The 23,497-nt window shown below is 44.0% G+C and overlaps 2 protein-coding genes across 4 annotated transcripts in view; one reads left to right on the top strand and one right to left on the bottom strand.

Annotated features, from left to right (window-relative positions):
* The first annotated feature begins 370 nt into the window (after positions 1-370).
* On the top strand, positions 371-10,681 carry LOC118367396 (beta-1,4-galactosyltransferase 3-like). The gene is made up of 6 exons (XM_035750830.2): positions 371-1,561; positions 2,930-3,165; positions 6,264-6,451; positions 6,677-6,799; positions 6,993-7,097; positions 7,314-10,681. Exons 1-6 carry the CDS (start codon positions 1,276-1,278, stop codon positions 7,573-7,575), a joined length of 1,200 nt encoding a protein of 399 aa, XP_035606723.1. The 5' UTR covers positions 371-1,275; the 3' UTR covers positions 7,576-10,681.
* Positions 10,587-23,497, bottom strand: part of LOC118367392 (serine/arginine repetitive matrix protein 1-like) — a 44,912-nt gene continuing 32,001 nt past the window's right edge. For 2 of the 3 annotated variants that reach the window (XM_035750814.2, XM_052494193.1), the window contains exons 2-5: positions 20,409-20,554; positions 14,626-14,764; positions 14,322-14,429; positions 10,587-14,152 (exon numbers count right to left, since the gene is read on the bottom strand). In XM_035750814.2, the coding sequence (XP_035606707.2) occupies positions 12,878-14,152; positions 14,322-14,429; positions 14,626-14,764; positions 20,409-20,554 (1,668 nt within the window). In that variant the 3' untranslated portion in view covers positions 10,587-12,877. The remainder of the gene's footprint in view (positions 14,153-14,321; positions 14,430-14,625; positions 14,765-20,408; positions 20,555-23,497) is intronic. The other variant, XM_052494194.1, reaches the window with a different exon arrangement.

The following is a 23,497-nucleotide window of genomic DNA, read 5'->3' as shown; positions in this document are numbered from 1 at the left end:
GCTCTTTCCAGCTGGGCTGTTTAGCTGAAAACAAACAAGCTGTTTGTTCCGGCTGTGCATTATTTATGTGGTAAACAGTTAGTCTAATTGGGAAAGATGCCAAGAGCAACAATAGATTATTATAGGATGTCAATTGTAACAACTTCTTAACCACCTACCTCTCTCTCGTTGTCTTTCAGAGCACCATTCTCGTGATTGGTCTGAGCCCCTGTCCGCCAGGCCTGGTGGACCCCTCCCCCTTGGAAGTGTCTCTCAGCCCAGAGTGTCCGTCAGAATGGGACAATAGCTGCAGTCACCATCGGACCTTCCCCTTTCTCTCTTTGCTCTCTGTCTGCCCTGTCCCCACACCCTTCCCACACACACAACACACACACACACACACACACACACACACACACACACACACACACACACACACACACACACACACAGAGCCAGCCCCTGACTACTCCTCCTCTCACTGTTCTGGTACCTGTCCACTCCCTCTTCCTACCTCTAGCCAGCCTTGTCAAGCCAAACAAAACCATAATCCTCTGTAAAAGATAGGGGCCTATACAGCTGCCTGTGCTCTCTTTTGTTGTTGGCGGCTGTTTGTTTAGAGGGCCCCATGAGACTAGCGGCTAGAGAACACAAGGCAGCACAACAGCACCCAGTCAGCCATTTTACTGGAAACAAACGAGCTGTGGTGGTGGTTTGGACACTGATGGAGTTCTAGTAGCATGATGTTGGGCTGGCATCGCCACCACACGCCATTGATGAACCAGAGGGCCACCAGCAGACTTTGGAGATCAACACATCTCAACTTGTGGTGGGACAAGAGATTGAAATAAAGACATCTATCTTTTTTCAGGATATATTTATTTTTTTTACCTCCATTTTTTTGCCTCTCCAGTGATCAGCTAAACCAAAGTGCCTTTCTTGGTTTCTCACTGTGCTTTTACTATAAACTTGATCTAACTTCATATCACACTCCAATATCTGAAAATAGATTCAAAAAGAAACATTTCAACACCTCAAGGATTTTGCACTTTTCATTGATGCACCTCCATACCATTGCTTGTTGCACTTGTCATATCATACAGTTGCACAATACTGACAGTGCACACTTGTTTACAGTAAAAACATACACCTGTTGACAATCCCACCCCGTATTTTACCCAGCCACAAAGTAAGCATTCTCTCACAGCGTTCCTCTAGTGTAGGTTGCTAGGACTAACGAAGCCAAACCTATCACCAAACCGCTCTTCAAGTTCCTTGTGACGCAGAGCCGGCGAAATGGCGACGTGGCTACAGTCAAAATGGCGCTACCTGTTCATGTTCCTGGGTGTCCAGCTGGTCGTCATGGCACTGCTGTCCCGTGAGGGCTACCACAAGCGAGTGTCGTATTTCATCAGGATTTTCCGCAAGCTGGAGACCACTGCGACGGGGACGTCCGGTGCCGGCTCGCCCCACGCACGCAATCACACGGGCAGTGACGTCTATGCCAACTTGTCCCTCCTGGCCAAGGCCCACGGCCGGGGCGAGGACATGCCCTACTGCCCCAAGACGTCTCCCCTGATAGGTGAGTTCACACACAGAAATAGAAATCCTAGAACTGGCAGCCCCATTTATATTTCTCTGAGTTCACCAGCCGTCGTCTTCAGTTACCCAGCGCTCCCTGTACCTCTTACTTCAATCCCTCACCAGACTGAAACTGAAGAGGGAATGTTTTTTTACAATGTACGCCAGAACAATACTTTCTCGTAAAAAGAAAGTGTCTCGGATACTTGAGATTAGTGTGCCAGAAAACAAAATGTGGGCAGTCAGAAAGCCTCGGTTGGTTTGTTGTGGAAGGGAATTTCCAAATAATTCCACACATAAAACCGTCCTTACTTGTTAGTTGGCTACTGATCTGACCAGGTTGGATGGGTACCCAAGGCACCCTGGATTCCTGGGAAAGTTACCAGAATTTTGAGTAGACATGATATGGTGGAACCTTTGCTTCACCTATACAGTCAGGAATTGTTCAATGATGGCCCCTAGTAAGGGAAGGAAGGATGTGTTTTGACTTTGAGATCATTCAAACTGAGCCAAGACTTGATGGCGGCTGACCCAACAGGAGTGTTTGTTGTACGCTTCGACTAGAGGGACTGAATATACTTGTTCAAATGGTCAGTTTACTTTGTGTCCAACTTCCTACTTTTTTGCATTCAAATTTGGATATACACACTGAAGCTAAGAGATTTGCCTACAGCAAAGGCTCCTATAATGTTTTGCTTTTATTTATTTGTATATTTTTTTGTACCTTTTTTTTTTATTTAACTAGGCAAGTTAGTTGAGAACAAATTCTTATTTTCAATGACGGCCTAGGAACAGTGGGTTAACTGCCTTGTTCAGGGGCAGAACGACAGATTACCTTGTTAGCTCGGGATTCGATAAGTCCAACGCTCTAACCACTAGGCTACCTGCCGCCCCAATCAGTAGGTTGTCCATGCTAGCATGCTCGTTCTAACAGGGTTTTGGGGATTTGAGATGTTTGACATTTGACATGAGACGACCGTATGTTCCACAAGTATTTGTTTGCAGTGGTTACTAACTTTGAAGTGACAAACTTCAAAGCACATAGGCTACATAGCCTAGGCCTACACTCCCCCATGTATTTATTTGGACAGTGAAGCTAAAATGTTTTAATTTGTCTCTATACTGCAGCATTTTGGATTGGAGGTACGTTTTATGAGACAACAGAATAGAATGGATTAAAGGGGGCACACTGCATTCTGTACTGTCTCATGTAAAACATTTGATCTCAAATCCCCAAAACCCTGTTAGAACGAGCTTGCTAGCATGGACAGCCTACTGATTTTTAATTAATTGGTGTGTTACGATATCGGTCTAGCAATAAAATGCTGTTATGACATCTAGCTTCTTCTCATCCCATTTCTCTTTTCAGGTGGACCGATCCACGTCAGCTTTCCTTCCGGGTTGACGCTGGCCCAAGTTGCGCAGAAGAATCCATTGGTGGTCCTCGGGGGGCGCTACAGGCCGCCTGACTGTGAGGCGCGGCACCGCACCGCCATAATCATTCCCCACAGAAACCGGGAGCACCACCTGAAGTTCCTCCTCTACTACCTTCACCCATTTCTACAGCGACAGCAGCTCAACTACGGCATCTACATCATCCACCAGGTGAAATGCATTCGTATATACACACACACACACACACACACACACACACACACAGTTTCAACAGGTTCAACAGGTTCATTTTTAAAGGGGCAGTCGTCAGTTGCTACATACCTTTTTGGATGTATAAATTAATGATATGTACCCATTGATTCTTGAAGAATATAACTTATAAATGCCTCATGAGCCTAGTTCAACTGTCACACTATGAGAACCCAACATTGTTTTTCTCCAATGTTTGTAAACAAAGTAAATGTAAACAAACACTGTCTAGCCTCAAAACATGGTTAAAACGGTCATGAATGTTCAGTCCTTGCATCCGTAGCTCTATGAATTGGAGTGGTAACACATTTCTCCAGCCCCATCCCTCAGCCTTTTACCGAAAAGCGGTTGTGAGAAACACTTTGTTTCAACTGCTGATTGCTGTTTTAAAGACAACATTAATGTTATCAATTGATTGTGCAATCTGTAATACAACCTATCAGTATGAATATGTGCTTTACACTTCCTGCAATGGACCAAAATATATATTCATTTGGACTACCTTCTAGCTGTAGTGGTGAGGCCAAGTATACATTCAGCCTAGATCAAAACCACCCTCTGGTGTCCTAACCATGGAATCACACACAGCCTTATGGTTGAAAGATGCTTTCCGGAAGGCTTAACCGAGTTTAATCTTCTTAACAACTTGTAGCAATCCCTTTGTTTACACTTTAAACAAGCACTTTGTTTTACCCTCACACTGTTAGTCAAGTTGTCACTGCCTGCTTGTTGTTTACCTGCAACATACGAATGCCAAGCCAACCTCTATCAAATTAGAGCCAGGTTAGTTTTGAGACGCTAAGGCATTTACCATTAGAAAGATGTTACAGCATCATGTCTAAAGCATTTATTCATGACTCTGCATGTGTGCAGTATTTTTGCGTAACCACTGCCAGATTGCACTCAACTCAAACAAGATAATGCAAGCTAGCAGCAGTTCAAGCATTTGTGTGTCTTCAGCTGTGGTTGGTTGTCATAGTTACACACACACACACTGAACCACAGGAACAAATACTACTCATGCTATTGACCTCGGTGAGGAACTAGTAATTCAATACCTATGTCGATAAGGGAAAATATATATTTCCGGACACTCGCCCAACAAATCACGAGGCAGACTTGCCAGAACGCTGTATGTCATTAGTGGATACTTTCACTGCTCTCGGGGCAGGTCTGCCGGCTTTGACTAGAGGAAGTGACTTTTCATAGCAGGTAGGAGAATTAGTTTAAAGTTAGGAAAAGGGCTAGGGTTAGTTAAAATGCAAACATTGTCCCCGACTCGAAAATATGTAGCTACAACCAGCCCTGAGAACAGTCTTGGTTTCCACTAATGTGATCCACGTTGCTCTTCAAAGCCAAAATCTTTTGCAGTGGTTTTAATAATGGTAGTTGATGCAAACTTAGCCACTTGTGAAATGCACTCATTAAAAATAACCTCTGGGTTCTCCATCTTGCTAGCTACTCTGTAGTATTTTATTCAAGCAGATTATTATTATTATTTTTTTTAATTTGACCTTTTATTTAACCAGGCAAGTCAGTTAAGAACAAATTCTTATTTTCAATGACGGCCTAGGAACAGTGGGTTAACTGCCTGTTCAGGGGCAGAACGACAGATGTCAGCTCGGGTGTTTGAACTTGCAACCTTCTGGTTCCTAGTCCAACTCTCTAACCACTAGGCTACCATGCTGCCCCAGTGACCTAGGCAGTGACCTAAAGTGACCTAAAGCAGTGACCTAGGCAGTGACGTAGTTCCTCTATGCCAACAGAGTCCATCATTGAAACCAGACCTGTGTTGCCTACGGTCGGCTTTATGAGACTACTAATGGAGATTAAACTGTATAAAAATGAAGTCGCACACTCCTTATATTTAATACACTTATGGAACCAATGTCAATGTTTACCCTATATTCATTTATCAGCGGGGGCCCAAATATGATATATGCACTACATGGTCAAAAGTATGTGGATACCCCTTCAAATGGTTTAGGCTATTTCAACCACACCTTTTGCTAACAAGTGTGCAAAATCGAGCACACAGCCATGCAATCTCCATAGTCAAACATTGGCAGTAGAATGGCCCGTACTGAAGAGCACAGTGACTTTCAACACGGCACCGTCATAGGTTGCCACCTTTCCAACAAGTCAGTCAAATTTCTTCCCTGCTTGAACTGCCCCGCTCAACTGTAAATACTGTTATTGTGAAGTGGAAACGTCTAAGAGCAACAACGTCTCAGCCGCGAAGTGGTAGGCCACACAAGCTCACAAAACGGGACCGCCAAGTGCTGAAGCACGTCGCACGTAAAAGTCTGTCCTCGAGTTGCAACACTCACTACCGAGTTCCAAACTGCCTCTGGAAGCAACGTCAGCACAAAAACTGTTAGTCTGGAGCTTCATGAAATTGGTTACCATGGCCGAGCAGCTACATACAAGCCTAAGATCACAATGCTCTATGCCAAGTGTCGGCTGGTGGTGTAAAGCTCGCAGCCATTGGACTCTGGAGCAGTGGAAACACGTTCTCTGGAGTGATGAATCACTCTTCACCATCTGGCAGTCCGAAGGACGAATCTGGGTTTGGCGGATGCCAGGAGAATGCTACCTGCCCTAATGCAAGTGCCAACTGTAAAGTTTGGTGGAGGAGGAATAATGGTTGGGGGCTATTTTTCATGTTTCGGGCTAGTCCCCTTAGTTCCAGTGAAGGGAACTCTTAACTTAGTGGCAACAGTTTGGGGATGGCCCTTTCCTGTTTCAGCATAACAATGCCCCCGTGCACAAAGTGAGGTCCATACAGAGATGGTTTGTTGAGATCAGTGTGGAATAACTTGACTGGCCTGCACAGAGCCCTGACCTCAAACCCATCGAACACCTTTGGGATGAATTGGAATGTAGACTGCGAGCCAGGCCTAATCGCCCAACATCAGTGCCGACCTCCCTAATGCTCTTGTGGCTGAATTGAAGCCCCCGCAGCAATGTTCCAATGTCAATATTGAATATTTGCAGGTTGTTGCTGACATAAGGGTCTCTAAATGCCATTAAAACATGTCTTACTTGGCCCTCTTTAGGCTGGTAACTACACGTTTAACCGGGCCAAGCTGATGAACGTTGGGTTCCGGGAGGCCATGCGGGAGGAGGACTGGGACTGCCTGTTCTTCCATGATGTGGACCTCATCCCTGAGGACGACCGCAACACCTACATGTGCGACGCCAACCCAAAGCACGCCGCCATCGCCATGGACAAGTTTGGATACAAGTCAGTCAATTCTCATTTTTATTTTTTTCCCCTCTTTTTCCTCTTATGGTTATTAGTTCTTCTTTTCACCCCGAGTCTCATTGATTTTCACAAGTTTATTTAACACAAAATGTATTATTTTAGTTGTCATTTAGTTCTTTCATTATGCGTGGCTTCACTCATTTCTGATTTCACTTGTTCCCTATCTGATCCTTCATTTTTATTTTAATCCTGTCATTCTCCTAGGCTGCCTTACAAGATGTATTTCGGAGGGGTGTCCGCGTTGTCTCCACTGCACTACATGAAGATGAACGGCTTCCCCAACAACTACTGGGGCTGGGGAGGAGAGGACGATGACATTGGAGTCAGGTGAGAGGGGTCCTTGGGAGTTTTGGGGGTGGAACATTGAGCCAATTCATTGAGCTATGGACCCATTGTGGTTTGTTCTATCTAACAAAAGGATACAATTTAAAGACACTGAATAATCCTATTATTTATAATAGATAATAACTCAATTAAAATTCTTTCTCTCTCTCTTTCCTTCCCTCTCTCCCGTTCTCAGAGTATCCCTAGGAGGGATGTTCATCTCTCGTCCATCGGTGAAGGTGGGCCGATACAAGATGATCAAACACAAGCTGGACAAGGGAAACGATGTGAACCCCAGGAGGTATGGTACAGGACTGACACGTGTTTGTGTATGGCTGGGGTCCATTCAGTAGGGTGACACGTTCAGATTCTTTCAAATAGGCAGCACATTGTATCTGTACATTTTTTAAATTTCCATCTGCTACCTCTGAATGTTGCCCTCTATCGAATAAGATCTAGGTCTGTTGAATAAACCCACAGTCCATCACTAAGCTCCCCTCTCCCTGCCTCCTCCTAGGTTCAACATGCTGGCCAAGACACGTCAGACGTGGAAGCTGGACGGCATGAACACTGTGGAGTACGAGGTGCTGTCACGTGACCACTTCCCCCTCTACACCAACATCACTGTGCACATCGGCACCGAGGCCGGCCTGCATGCCATGGCGCCATCCCCCAAGATCCTTCCCAAAGCCCCAGAAAAGCCACCAGTCGAAGCCCCCACCAAACCTCCAGCCAAGCTCCAACAGGAACAACAACAGAACCAACCCACGAACCACTGACTTGGACCACCTTTACCCACTCCACTCCCATCTACCACCGACTCTTCCCTCCCAACTTATACCTGGGAGCAGGGATATGAGAGGGGGCCCTGGACCCTTAAATCGCTCCTTTCTTTGCCTTCACACCTATCAACGCCTACAGTGGGGAGAGGTGGGTGGCTCCCCCTATTGGACTAGAGGCCATTATACACACATGCCTTTTCCTTCTGTTCCTTCCTCTGGTCTGATCAGCATTCTCAACTGAGACTTTAACAATAGCAGAGACTGAACCGAAGACCAATGCTCTCCACTGCCTAGATAGAATCTGTGGGCCGAGGCTTTGTCTGCCTATATGAATTACTGTCGCATTCTCCACTCTAGTTGTGATTCTCGAGCTTGTCCAGCTATGTCTCACCACTCCACTGACTGACTCTGTGAAAGGGACTTATGGTAGAGGAGAGGAAAAAAGACTGACTCTATGAGTTTATATCGCTGCCAAAAAAACCTGTTGCCTTAGAAAAACCTGTCTTGTTCTATTTGTCCTTTTAGTAGAACATCAGGTCGAGAGTTATGAATGGAAGCGGTATCTAGTGATAGCAAGATTAGGGGATAGAATAAATAAATGGAAAAAACATTTTATGCTACTGATATTGCAATAGCATATGGGTCTTTCTGCTGATTAGGTGGCTTTTGAGTAGGAGAACTTGATTTCACCCAATTTTAACATTCTGCCATAAAGAGCACATGTTCAAAACACGGTTTCCCATCTTGAGGTCAAATTAAAGAAATGACCATGGTAGGTTCCAAATAAAGTAACAGAGTTGACCGTAACCGGGTTAAGTCAGCCATAAATCCCCCATCCGAGGGAATGGAAGCTTGTTGTGTGCAACAGGGAGGGGCAATTGAATGCAAATTCAATTGTTCAAACATTTCTAGCCTGTTTATTTATGGGTAAAAGGGTGTTATGTTCGACCTGCTCTGTTTTCCATCAAAAAACACCAGACAATGGCCAGAAAGAGTAGAACCAGCTCACCTGCTTGTACACTATGATTTGACTATTAGATGTTCAATCTTTCTTTGTAAATAAATATTTCAAGAGGAATTTCACCATATTAAAACGAGAGTTCAGTTCACTTTTTTTCCCTTTAAAATGAATCACTAATCACATTAAGTCATTAACTCTTCAGAAATTACAAAATAACTAGGGCTTTCAAATAATGGTGAGTTAAGTAGGTTAAAATCTTCCTAGAAGTCACAGGATGCTTAGGGATATGTCAAAATGCTGAATTTTGGCAGTTTAAAAAGTCTTTATTAAATCAGATTTATTACATTTTCCTTGTGGTCAGTATTAAAGGACACTTCATTTGATAGAACAGGGTTTTAATATTTAATTTCTACTTAATATAGCAAAGGGACACAAAAGGCACTAATTTCAGAACGACCCATATGTAACTGGTTTTACAGTTTAATATTATACGAAGTGAAGCTACTACCCTGAATATTGACAGGGGTAAGTGCTGTTTGCAATTAGCGTGGTAGTCACTCCCTGGGCCCGTCTTCATAAAGCATCTGAGTAGGAGTGCTGATCTAGGATCAGGTCCTCCGTGTTCATATCAAATTCATTATGAAAAAGGCAACAATGATCCTATATCAGAACACCTAGTCTGAGGCACATGCACAATACAGGCCCTGAATATCAGGCTGATTATTGAAGGATTTCCTCACAGTAGGTTCACAGTTCTGGCACATCTTTTTGGTATGAATGTATGGTTGGGTTTCATCTTATCACTACAATCAGAATATCTTTTCTCCAGTTATCTCTAGATTGCATTGACATGGGGTTGCATTTTGCCTTGTCAAATAGAATAGGTGCGGGTGACATGATCAATGCACTGCCTTCAGGTGGGCTGGCTATATTCACATCAGAATGGTGGTTTGTCATGGTCTTTTGTCTTATTGTGTGTTACCTTATGGAGCTTTTATGTTGGTTTCCTATGATTTGTCAATGTAGCTCTAAACTGAGGGATTCAAGTCCTAGTGGGCTCTCCATAGTCAGAGACTTGGGATCCATCTCCATACTCTAAATTGGCTGAATGGTTTGAAAACCAGGAGAGCTGAAAACCAGGAACTTTGTCCATGGATGACCAGAAACCACTAATTAATTAGGTCTATAAACGGAATCAGGCACTGGTAAGTGACGTGGAAACAAGTGGTTGTAGTACACTCATTGGTTGTACTGATTCTGCTGAAGCACTGATTTAAAGATTGATATAGGTATACTGGGTTAGCAGTTACAGCATTTCTCCACTAGCCATTCTTTCAACATATTACTTTTTTTTATTTTGTGCTATCTAAAATCTGTCACCCCTAGAATTCCCCAGTGCAATGTACTCCTCACTGCATGGCTTGTCCCCTGACTTTCCTCTTTGCATGCTGTCTGGACCCCCTGACCAATATGATTGTTTACACTAGATCCCTACTAGGAATTGAACCTCTGTGTGTACATTACATAGAGGACTCGGGCCTCTTGGCTGAAACCAAAGATGGCTTCGAGAGAAAGCATTGGACGCCTGATAGTTGTGCTGGCGGTTGCATGCTGACATGGGAATAGATAGGATTCCACGTATGCTGAGGTTTTTGTGTATGTTCTACTATCTGATCTATGAATCTCTTGACCTTTTCTACTCCATATGAAGCCTGATTATGCATGACACACAGACCCTGTATTAGATGAGTGGAATGTACAGAAAACCACACACAGACCACTGGCATGAATTCACATTTGAGTTTTTAGAAGCATGCTGAAGTGTATGCTTGTGTAGTGATTCGTAAGACGTATGCTATATGTACCTTTTAACACTTCATGTAGTGGTTTATTATTATTATTATGTCTATTTGTGCTCTGCAGTTTGTTTCAGTTGATGTATAGCTTGACTTTCACTCCATTATGATGTGGATACGCTGTCCAGGGTGACTGCGCCAGAAGATGGAGCTCACCGCAGGGCATTGAAAATGTAACAAGGACAATGTGATACTGTATTTCTGATTTTTAATTCCTCTATCAATGAAGTCTGCACAGTCCAGAGTGGCCTTATACAATGATTAATAAACAAAAAGATTAGTCAAACACCTGTGAAGTTCCTTCTGACTGGATGAACTGTGTGGGATACCCTTTCTGTAGCTGAACACAGCTCTGGTTGACAGTCTTGCAAAAGGTTATTTTGTACACTGTTGTTGTAAAGAGGATAACAGCATATAGTCATGAAAAATTACTTTTATTCTTAAGAGTAAGAAAAATTTGATACAAAACAATTGCTTATTTCTACACTACCAGTCAAAAGTTTGGACAAGTTACTCATTCAAGGGTTTTTCTTAATTTTTTATATTTCAGATTCTTCAAAGTAGCCACCGTTTGCCTTGACAGCTTTGTACACTTGGTATTCTCTCAACAAGCTTCATGAGGTAGTCACTTGGAAAGCATTTCAATTAACCAGTGTGCCTTAAAAGTACATTTGTGGAATTTCTTTCCTTCTTAATGCATTAGAGCCAATCAGTTCTGTTGTGACAAGATAGGGGTGGTATACAGAAGATAGCCCTATTTGGTACAATACCAAGTCCATATTATGGAAAGAACAGCTCAAATAAGCAGAGAAATGACAGTCCATCATTCCTTTAAGACAATACGGAACATTTCAAGAACTTCAAGAAAGTTTCTTCAAGTGCAGTCAGTCGCAAAAACCATCAAGCGCTATGATGAAACTGGCTCTTATGAGCACCATCACAGGAAAGGAAGACTCAGTTACCTCTGCTGCAGAGAATATGTTCATTAGAGTTAACTGCACCTTTAGATTGCAGCCCAAATAAATTCTTCAGAGTTCAAGTAACAGAGACATCTCAACATCAACTGTTCAGAGGAGACTGCTTGAATCAGGCCTTTATGGTCAAATTATTACAAAGAAACCACTACTAAAGGACACCGATAATAAGAAGACTTGCTTGAGCCAAGAAACATGAGTAATAGACATTAGACTGGTGGAAATCAGTCCTTTGGTCTGATGAGTCCAAATTGGAGATTTTGTTTCCATCCGCTGTGTCTTTGTGAGACGCAGAGTTGGTGAACAGATGATCTCTGGATGTGTAGTTTCCACCGTGAAGCATGGAGGAGGATGTGTGATGTTGTGGGGGTGCTTTGCTGGTGACACAGATTTATTTAGAATTCAAGGCACAATTAACCAGCACGCCTACCACAGCATTCTGCAGCGATACGCCATCCCATCTGGTTTGCGCTTAATGGGTCTATCATTTGTTTTTCCAACAGGACAATGATACAATACACCTCCAGACTGTGTAAGGGCTATTTGACCAAGAAGGAGAGCAATGCTGCATCAGATGACCTGGCCTCCACAAGCACCCAAGCTCAACCCAATTGAGAAGGTTTGGATTGAGTTGGACTGCAGAGTGAAGGAAAAGCAACCAACAAGTGCTCAGCATATATGGGAACTCCTTCAAGACTGTTGGAAAAACATTCCAGGTGAAGCTGGTTGAGAGAATGCCAAGAGTGTGCAAAGCTGTCAAAGGCTAAGGGTGGCTACTTTGAAGAATCTTAAATGTAAAATATATTTTGATTTGTCGAACACTTTTTTTGGTTACTACATAATTCCATGTGTTATTTCATAGTGTTGATGTCTTCACTATTATTCTACGATGTCGAAAATAGTACAAATGAAGGAAAACCCTGGAATGAGTAGGTGTGCCCAAAACTTTTGACTGGTACTGTATGTACACAGTCAAATGTATGATAGAGCTAAAGAGACAACTGATTAGCAAACAGGGATACGTTTCCCAAAACAAAAAGGTTTCAAAACCATTCAAAGATAGTTACTTGATTCCAGGTGCCTCTGTACACTGTCACCTAACCAGATGAGCAACATTGTAACATGATGTAGCATTAGAAGAAGTGATAGTACTTTCAAGATCATCCCTAAATCCTTACTCAACCTTAACACACTCCAAGGTTTCCTTCTTACCAGTGCAAGACAACTTTTGTTGTTAATATATATATATATATATTGGTCTCACGTAGTGGGATATTGTGTCGCTTTGTTTTTAGGCACAGTACGTCCGGTATAGTTTCTCTGGACATTAGAATTCTTCCATTAGTTTATCCCACCTCCCAAATATACTCCCCCCCCTCTCCATAAACATGTCAGAATTTTACAATGAAGGATGGAAGGAGAGTGACCAGAGTCAAATCAACTCCCAACTATTTCAGAAGCAGAGTCAAATCAATTCCCAACTATTTCACAACCTCTCAATAACCTACTTATGACTTGTTGTTAAACATAACATTCTCAAACTTGACTATCCTCCCTCCTTCAGTCTCTACCTCATTTTGCTCCCAAGTCTCCACTTCCCCATTCCTTTGCTCATAGCGGCGGATTCGCACCTTTCCCGTTGTGGGGAGTGGGCATGGGAGACCCTTTGGGGCCTCTTTGAAGAGAAGTTGTTTCATGACATCTTGACTGGGTTGAACCATGCCTGATGGAACCACCAGTGCATTACCCTGGTCTACCTTTGGAAGGGGAGATGGTGAGTTCTTGACTTCAGGCTTTGGAGAGGCTGCATGCTCCCATCTTGCCGGGGAAGGTGACCGCTGTACGGGTTGTGGTTGCAGTGTCGTCTTGACCTCAGTCATTGGCAAGGCTGCATGCTCCCATCTTGCCGGGGAAGGTGACCGCTGTACGGGTTGTGGTTGCAGTGTCGTCTTGACCTCAGTCATTGGCAAGGCTGCATGCTCCCATCTTGCCGGGGAAGGTGACCGCTGTACGAGTTGTGGTTGCAGTGTCGTCTTGACCTCAGTCATTGGCAAGGCTGCATGCTCCCATCTTGCCGGGGAAGGTGACCGCTGTACGAGTTGTGGTTGCAGTGTCGTCTTGACCTCAGTCATTGGCAAGGCTGCATGCTCCCATCTTGCCGGGGAAGGTGACCGCTGTACGGGTTGTGGTTGCAGTGTCATCTTGACCTCAGTCATTGGCAAGGCTGCATGCTCCCATCTTGCCGGGGAAGGTGACTGCTGTATGGGTTGTGGTTGCAGTGTCGTCTTGACCTCAATCTTTGGCAAGGCTGTGCACTCAGCTCTTGATAGCGGGGGAGCATGTGGACGTGGCGATGGGTCTTTTACCTCAGTGTGAGGAAAGGGTGTCGGAAGATGTCCTCTTTGTTGCTCCCCGGTGTTGCCACCTCCCCCTGCCCTTCGCATCTCTGGCATGATCCCGGCCATGGTGGCTCGCACTCTGGGGTCGCTCTGCACCATCCTACAGACAGCATTACAGTACTGCTGTCCTTGGAGACTGAGGATCTCATAGATCATAGCCGGACAGACACTAGGGGTGTGCAGCCTGACTCTGGCACAGAGTTCAGCAATGATTTTACCCATAGCCCACACGTCTGAACGCTGGTCTCGTTGGCCCCGCCTCTGCAGGACCTCAGGGGAAGAGTAGGCCTCGTTGCCCATATCCACAGCAGAATTTAGGCCATTGCGGAAGAATTTGGCCAGCCCCATATCAATGATCACAGCTCGGTGAGTGTCATGCTCTACCTGGAAGAGATCATTTGAGAGGGGTGGAAAAATATTGTTTTATATCTAATCTAAGCATTTAGTGTGACAATGTCCTATATTCCCAAAAACAGGTGAACAACTGCTTCTAAAGTCTTGCATCATTAATGAAGAACATTAAAACAACAAATTATTTTAATTCCTGTCTCACCATGATGTTCTCAGGCTTGAGGTCCTGATGGACGATATCTTTGCTGTGTAGGTGAAGTAGTCCTTCACACATGCCTGTGATGATGGTGGCCTTTACAGATGGAGTTAACTGTGGGAGATCAAAGGCTTTCATAATCAACTGATGAGTTAACTTGCACTTTTTTGTAATCGGTATGGAAGGCACCCTGAAAATCCTGTATGCTTAGATACTTATTTATCAAATATATTTAGAGTTTTTCTATGTGAACTTTCATCAACACTGTCACATGCATGTTTGGTGGCAGCAGTGGGATCCATAGGCCTACCTGTATTTGAGATTGTTGTGATTTGAAGATGGTTGTCTCCAGTTCTTCTCCAAAGATGAACTCCATGGGGATGATCCACTTAGAGTCCTTGAGTGTTGGATTACCCAGAAGCTTCACTATGTTAGGATGAATTGCCTTACTGGAGTCCCAGGTCACAGAGAAAGTGTGAAAGAAAATGGTGAGAAAGGGTTATGAGGGCATTGGAGTCTACAGACAGCACAACTAATCACTTCTGTAGTGACCTTCATCAGCACCCTCATCTTCACATGTATCCCAAAGTAAAGCAAATTCCAAGAAGAGATCATCTTTTCCCCCTTCATTTCCCACTGGGCTCCTAAGTGGTGCAGCGGTCTAAGCCACTGCATCTCAGTGCTTGATGCGTCACTACAGACACCCTGGTTCGAATCTAGGCTGTATCACAACTCTCCGTGATTGGGAGTCCCATAGGGCTGCGCACAATTGGCCCAGCGTCGTCCAGGTTTTGCCGTATAGGACGTCATTGTTAACTGACTTGCCTAATTAAATAAAGGTTAAATATATATATTTTATCATAGACACAAATGAGCTCACTTTAACACGAAAAATGAGACACAGATAATTTTCTTATTTTTAAAAATGTCTAGAAACAACCACATACACTATATACAGTGGGGCAAAAAAGTATTTAGTCAGCCACCTATTGTGCAAGTTCTCCCACTTAAAGATGAGAGAGGCCTGTAATTTTCATCATAGGTGCACTTCAACTATGACAGACAAAATGAGAAGAAAAAAAATAATCTGGAAAATCACATTGTAGGAGTTTTAATGAATTTATTTGCACATTATGGTGGAAAATAAGTATTACACATACCTTTGGTTATGTCGTGTAGCTCATATTCGTTTTATTCAAATCAAAATAATAGATCTAAATTCTTAAATAATTGAATTGAATAAATAATTGAATTCCTGTACAGGTCTCCATGCATGAGACAATGAGATTACAGCTATATCTGAAATAAAACTTGATTTGACTATATTATGACTGCAATTATTTGTATGCTCCTTCTCAAACATGTCTGTTTTCACATAATATTCTCATTGCTGCATTTCTTTTGTGACCAACTGTTGCAACTGGCCCACAACCACATCACGTTCGGGCAGGATTTTTAAAATTTCAGTGCGAGTTATCTAGCTCACTAGAGATTCACTCACTGTAGTCTTTTCAATTATCAAGCCTCTACACAATATTAGCTGTGATTTCAACGAGAAGACTTCAAAAATTTCAACAAAGTAGACTACTAAAAGACTTTAAAAAAAACTGGGGTAGTGGAACAATGTACACAGTATATCTAACGTTAGGTGGCTAACACTAGCTAATGATATCCATATCATACAAATTCATAACATATGCATTTTCAAATTTGTAACATATTGTATGAATTGCAAATTGCTAACGTTAGCCGTGTTTAGCTAGCTGGCTAATGTTAGTATAACAATATTTTCAACCCACTAGTTATGATTTAGATAACTAGCTAGCTACATTAACAAAATGTAATGTTAGCTAGGTAGATTCTTTGGCTCACCTTGACTAGCTAACTAACGTTAGTGTCCGAACAGCAAATGCTGTAAATTTAACTATTTATCAGCTAAAGTCACCTACTTAACTTAGCTTGCTACCAGAGATTAACATATTTTCTCAAACTAACTTTAGCTAGCGAGGTTGTTTGCCAACTATCTAGCAAGCAAGCTAACTTGCTATATGAAACTGAGTAGCTATTTAGCTAGCAGCTAACCATTTTAATTTTTACATTTTAGCTAGCTAGGTGACTGTTAGCTAGGCTAGGGGTAAGGGGAAGGGTTAGCTAAAATACTAAGTAGTTGCAAAATTGACAATTTGCTAAAATACTTATGTCTTCCGTGATGAGATTCAAACATGCAACCTTCAGGTTGCTAGAGGTTCGCGTTATACCCCTACCCATCGACCCCGACTAACCACCCTCATTTTGTTTTTGCCAGAAGTAACCTTCTGTTTTATGTAACCATACCAAATGTAACATATTCTAATTTGAGTGTCCTGGATTTACATTTACTATGTTACATCTAGTCTATGAGACCAGGCTGATAGACTGTGTATTCTTACCTCTGGAATCGTGAAATGTATAGCTAGCTAGTTAACAAGTGTCTATTTAGTGTTGATAATTTTAACTGTCAGTGCCAATATGTGTTTAGGCTAGTTCTTATGATAAACATTTACAATGCATCAGCTGCCAAACTAACAGGACTGCGGGAAAGCTGGGTAGCTAGAGACTAGAGAGGAGGAACAGAATGGCCTTTTTACACGATGCATAGAGTTGTGTCATAGAGGCATGAGAAATTATTGAAAACTAGCCACTTGTGAAATGCATTCATTAAAAAGAACCTCTGATCTCCATCTTGCTAGCTACTATTTTATCCAAGCAGATATAGTGACCTAGTTCCTCTATGCCAAACGTATGTTCTATTACATACAGACGCTGTTAAGTTAGAGCATGGAACGATGTACGCTGAGAGTCGGGAAGCAAGTTCAGGGAGTGAGTGTTTTAATAAATAAACACAACGTAAGACAAAATAATAAACATGAACAACGCACAGACATGACACAGGAACAATAACGCCTGGGGAAGGAACTAAAGGGAGTGACATATAAAGGAAGGTAATCAGAGAAGTGCTGGATTCCAGGTGAGTCTGATGCACAGGTGCGCGTAACGATGATGACAGGTGTGCGCCATAACGAGCAGCCTGGTGACTTAGAGGCCACCGCGCTGCTCTAGCCGCAGAACGCCGACCAAAATGATGATCCAGGGGATCCGGAGCGGACCAGTCACCTCTGCTAAGGTGCTGGAAACCTATCAATCTGGCTGAGCAGGGAGAATGGCGACCTAGTGCCGGAGAGAAAGCATACGTGACTGTACCCCCTCCCCGGCGCGTTCGGCTCCAGCCGCAGGTGGCCAACCAAAGGGACGACCCCGGGGATCAGGAGCGGACCGTCACCCCTGCTGATGCACGGTAACCTGACAAACCAACTGAGGCACAAGAGCCGGCGGAAGCAGGCGAGTCTGGGGGAGGCAGGGGAGCCTGGCGGAGGCAGCGGAGGCAGGGTAAGCCTGGCGGAGGCAGGGGAGCCTGGCGGAGGCAGGGGAGCCTGGCGGAGGCAGGGGAGGCAGGGGAGCCTGCCGGAGGCAGGGCAAGCCTGGCGGAGGCAGGGGAGGCAGGGCAAGCCTGGCGGAGGCAGGGGAGGCAGGGCAAGCCTGGCGGAGGCAGGGGAGGCAGGGGAGCCTGGCGGAGGCAGGGCAAGCCTGGCGGAGGCAGGGGAGCCTGGCGGAGGCAGGGGAGCCTGGCGGAGGCAGGGGAGGCAGGGGAGCCTGGCGGAGGCAGGGCAAGCCTGGCGGAGGCAGGGGAGGCAGGGGAGCCTGGCGAGCCGGCGGAGAGATGAAAGATTGTAGCGGCTCCCGGACCCGACGTCATTCCACCTGACACAAAAAACACACTCCCTGATGCTTCCCTTAGGTGTGGCGTTATTCTGTGACGATGTGTGCTGAGAGTCGGGAAGCAAGTTCAGGGAGTGTGTGTTTTAATAAATAAGCACACCATAATACAAAATAAGAACCATAAATGCAGACATGACACATAAACAATAACGCCTTGGGAAGGAACCAAAGGGCGTGACATATAAAGGGAAGGTAATCAGGGAAGGGATGGAGTCCAAGTGAGTCTGATGATAAACAGGTGCGCGTAATGATGGTGACACATGTGCGCCATAACGAGCAGCCTGGTGACCTAGAGGCCGGAGAGGGAGCACGTGACAGAGCATTTGTATTCCCACCACTCAGAGCAAGAGAGAGGGGAGAGGGTCTACAGATGAGACAGCCTGGGCTCCAGAGACCACGGCAGACACCGTAACCACCACTCACACAACAACAGCAGCTACCACAGTCATATACAGTTTGTGAATAGCGTGAGGTAAAATTCAGTGTTATATTGATACAAGATGTGGATATCAGTGATAAAAAAGTTCTGCAGTAGTATCGTGATACTTTCACATGCTGTAACGTCTGCTTCCAACTCACACTCTCAAACACACAGATCCCCTGAACGCAGCTCACTCTCCAGATCCCAATCACCTGAATTCTGATCACCTGTTCACACACCTGTATGTCATTTCCACACATTATTTAGTTCAGTTCATTACACCCCATCATTGTGAGGTATTGTTTTTGTACACATTCTAGTCAGAGCGCTGTTTAATTCCATATTAGTCCTCCTGTGTGTCGTAGTTTTTGGCCATCCTCACTGACAAGGTTTTTGGCCTGTTGACCTTCTGCCTGTCCCTGGACCCTGCCACCTCCTGTGTTTTCCTTTACCAAATAAAACACCTACCCTGCGCTTGAAACCAGCACTCTGTCTCCCATCATACTCATTACACAGGCATTGTTTTGTGGGTAATATTTTGGCATCAGGACAACCCTAATAGTAATAAAGCTAAGCATCAATACAGTTAAATATCGGGATATAATCTTTGACGTTATATTGTATCATTTTGACAATGTCGCAATATAATTTTGGGCGCTAGTTGGCTGTACCTGCACCAAAACTCCAGTATTTTTCTTCATTGCTTGTTCTCCCTCTTCTTTTTAAAAAGGGAGCCAATTTTTTCAACACTTATTTCCGTGACTGATCAAAACTTGTTTTCGCATGGGCTCTCATCTCTCTGCAGCAGACATATGGTCGGTGAGCAATATGTTTGGAATATCGAAGAAAAAATAAAATCTCAGTATGGAATTACAATACATATAGAATAGTGAGAATCGCAAAAACATATCATGAGGTCCCTGGCAATTCCCAGCCCTAATCCCTATAAATTATGTAATTCAATTTGGGTTCATCTGCATTTCAGGTGAACCCCAGGTTAATTTTGACACATGTAAGATGTTTACAATCATCTGTTCAAGTGTGAAGTTGGTACAGTTTGTACCAGTTATGAGCTGGTAGGTGCCGACTGACAACATTTTAGACAGCTCCCCCAGGCATTTTGCAGGGAGTTTTCCACTTTGGCTCTGTCTAAATAGGGTGGCGAAACGTTTGTGGTTTACCCAATAAATTACTGGGAGCCTGTATATAGTGTTTGACTCTATTTTTAAATAGCATACAGTTTTACTTGCCGTCAGTCAGCACCTCTACCAACTTTTGTTATTGTGTGCGCCAGCCCTTTTTTTATATGGGGTTAATGACAGCACTTTCAATTTCACACCTATTTTAGAGAAGGCCATATTTGGACTATTTTGATATTTTACAAGCAATACTATTTTGTATTAAAAGCAATCTAAACTCTTCCCAGTCATTATCTTTGTATGTTTGACAATGTTGTATAAAACAACCCCATTAAACATGAAAAGTTGTTAACATTTAAGGAATCTGTTGTTGTGATACTCAAATGTGTTTAATGAATGTACATTTTTATAATGCATCTCCTTAATGCTCAAAAAGGCATTTCTGGTGCAATAAATTAGCTCATGAGGATACAATGATAAGATCTCATCTATTTCTCATGCTTCTCAAATGGAAGTCTCAATCCGAGCTCATTTGTCTCAAGAAAGTTTCAAGAATTCATTCTCTTAGGAGAAACAGTTCAGATAAATTATACAAAATTGAGATCTCCCATATTTCTACAGAGATGAAAAAAAGACCACTGAGCAAAATACTTTCCCTCTGGGCTGACATCACCATTTAGCAACCTACAATGATAACACATTGTCTGTCATACTCACTTGTATACTTGACACTCTCTCTCCAGGTCTCTCCTATTGATTAAGTGTTGTGGCACCTTCTTGATTGCAGCCCAGGTGTCATTGTACTTCTCCCTGTAGATCTTCCCAAAGCAGCCAGCAGCAAGAGTTTTGGTGGAATACTCCATCTAGGGGGTTTGGTGGGTAGTGGGGTCAAGATCTGATAGAAATGTGACCAAAAACTACTAAAGCATTGACCTCTGCATAACAATTGTACAATTGTACTATTGTAAAGTTAAAGTACACCCTACAAAGTCAATTTTCTCAAAGTTACAAAGACAAAGAGAGAATTCCGAAGAAAATCATGGAGTGGATGAGAAGGGTGTGTCTGTTGACTACAAACTAAAGCAAACAATGTTGCAACTGTAGAACAGAGAAATTCTACAGACAGTGGCCGTGTCCGAATAACCTACCCATACTTGCGTCCTAAATAGTAGGTTGTTTGAGTATGTGAAAAAATAAAGTTTAATAGTGCCCGGATGTTATTCTCAGTTTGGCTTTGACAACTGCTGAACAATTAGATATACGCATGGTGGAAAAAGTACCCAATTGTCATAATTGAGTAAAAGTAAAGATACCTTAATAGAAAATGACTCAAGTAAAAGTCCAGCAAAATACTACTTGAGTAAAAGTATGAATGTACCTGGTTTTAAATGAACTTGCGAGGGGTGGAGGTGCGTCAATTTGTCAATAACAGCTGGTGCGCAATGTCTAATATTAAAGAAATCGTGAGTTATGGCTCGCCTGAGGTAGAGTACCTCATGATAAGCTGTAGACCACACTATCTACAAAGAGTGTTTTCATCTATATTATTCGTAGCCGTCTATTTACCACCACAAACTGATGCTGGCACTAAGACCACTCTCAACGAGCTGTAAAAGGCCATAAGCAAACAAGAAAATGCTCATCCAGAAGCAGCACTCCTGGTGGCCAGGGACTTTAATGCAGGCAAACTTAAATCCGTTTTACCTCATTTCTACCAGCATGTCACATGTGCAACCTGAGGAAAGAATACTCTTAGCCACCTTTACTCCACACACAGAGACGCATACAAAGCTCTCCCTTGCCGTCCATTTGGTTAACATGAATATAATTCTATCCTCTTGATTCCTGCTTACAAGCAAAAACTAAAGTAGGAAGTACCAGTGACTAGCTCAATACGGAAGTGGTCAGATGAAGTCGATGCTACGCTACAGGACTGTTTTGCTAGTACAGACTGGAATATTTTCTGTTGTTTATCCAATGACATTGAGGAGTATACCACATTATTGATGAAGCCGGTGACTAAGTGCATAGACGACATTGTCCCCACAGTGACCATGTGTACATATCCCAACCAGAAGCCATGGATTACAGGCAACATCTGCACCGAGCTAAAGGCTAGATCTGCCCGCTTTCAAGGAGTGGGACACTAATCCGGACGCTTATAAGAAATCCCGCTATGCCCTCAGACGAACCATTAAACAGGCAAAGCGTCAGTACATGACTAAGATTGAATCCTAATACTCTGGCTCTGATGCTCGTCGGATGTGGCAGGGCTTGCAAACGATTACAAAGGGAAACCCAGACGCGAGCTGCCCAGTGACTCGATCATACCAGACAAGCTAAATGCCTTTTATGTTCGCTTCGAGGCAAGTAACACTGAAGCATGCATGAGAGCACCAGCTGTTCCGGACAACTGTGTGATCACGCTCTCCGTAGCTGATGTGAGCAAGACCTTTAAAAAGGTCAACATTCACAAGGCCGAGGGGCCAGGTGGATTACCAGGACGTGTACTCAGAGAATGCGCAGACCAACTGGTAAGTGTCTTCACTGACATTTCAAAACTCTCCCTGACCCAGTCTGTAATACCTACATGTTTCAAGCAGAGCACCATAGTCCCTGTGCCCAAGAAAGTGAAGGGAACGTGCCGAAATGACTACCGCCCCGTAGCACTCACATCGGTAGCCATGAAGTGCTTTGAAAGGCTGGTCATGACTCACATAAACACCATCAAAACCTCAAACCCTAGACCCACTCCAATTCGCATACCGCCCCAGCATTCAGTGTTCTCAGCGTTCAACACCATAGCGTTCAACACCATAGTGTCCACAAAGCTCATCACTAAGCTAAGGACCCTGGGACTAAACACTACCTCTGCAACTGGATCCTGGACTTCCTGAAGGGCCGCCCCCAGGTGGTAAGGGTAAGCAACAACACATCCGCCACACTGATCTTCAACACTGGGGCCTCTCAGGGGTGCATGCTTAGTCCCCTTCTCTACTCCCTGTTCACCCACGACTGCATGGCCAAGCACGACTCCAACACCATTAAGTTTGCTGACGACACAACAGCCTGATCAACAACAACGAGAAAGCCTATAGGGAGGAGGTCAGAGACCTGGCAGTCTGGTGCCAGGACAACCTCTCCCTCAATGTGGGCAAGACAAAAGGAGCTGATCGTGGACGACTGGCAAAGGAGGGCCGAACAGGCCCCCATTAACATTGACGGGCTGTAGTGGAGCGGGTCGAGAGTTAAGTGCCTTGGTGTCCCCATCACCAACAAACTATCATGGTCCAAGCACACCAAGACAGTCGTGAAGAGGGCACGACAACACCTTTCCCCCTCGGGAGACTGAAAAGATTTGGTATGCGTCCCCAGATCCTTAAAAAGTTGTACAACTGCACCATCGAGAGCATCCTGACCAGTTGCATCACTGCTTGGTATGGCAACTGCTCGGGATCCGACTGTAAGGTGCTACAGATGGTAGTGCGCACGGCCCAGTATATCCCTGGGACCAAGCTTCCTGCCATCCAGGAGTTATATACTAGGCAGTGTCAGAGGAAGGCACAAAAAATTGTCAAAGACTCCATTCATCCAAGTCATAGCCTGTTCTCTCTGCTACCGCACAGCAAGCGGTACCGGAGCGCCAAGTCTGGGTCCAAAAGGCTCCTTAACAACTTCTACCCCCAAACCACAAGACTGCTGAACAATTAATCAAATGGCAACCCGGACTATTTACATTGACACCCCCCTCTTTGTTTTACACTGCTGCCACTCGCTGTTTGTTATCTATGCATAGTCACTTTAGC

The sequence above is a fragment of the Oncorhynchus keta genome, chromosome 34 (assembly GCF_023373465.1).
Source record: "Oncorhynchus keta strain PuntledgeMale-10-30-2019 chromosome 34, Oket_V2, whole genome shotgun sequence".
Classification (NCBI taxonomy): Eukaryota; Metazoa; Chordata; class Actinopteri; order Salmoniformes; family Salmonidae; genus Oncorhynchus; species Oncorhynchus keta.
Note: the sequence above shows the minus strand (reverse complement) of the source record. Positions and strands in the feature narration are given on the sequence as shown.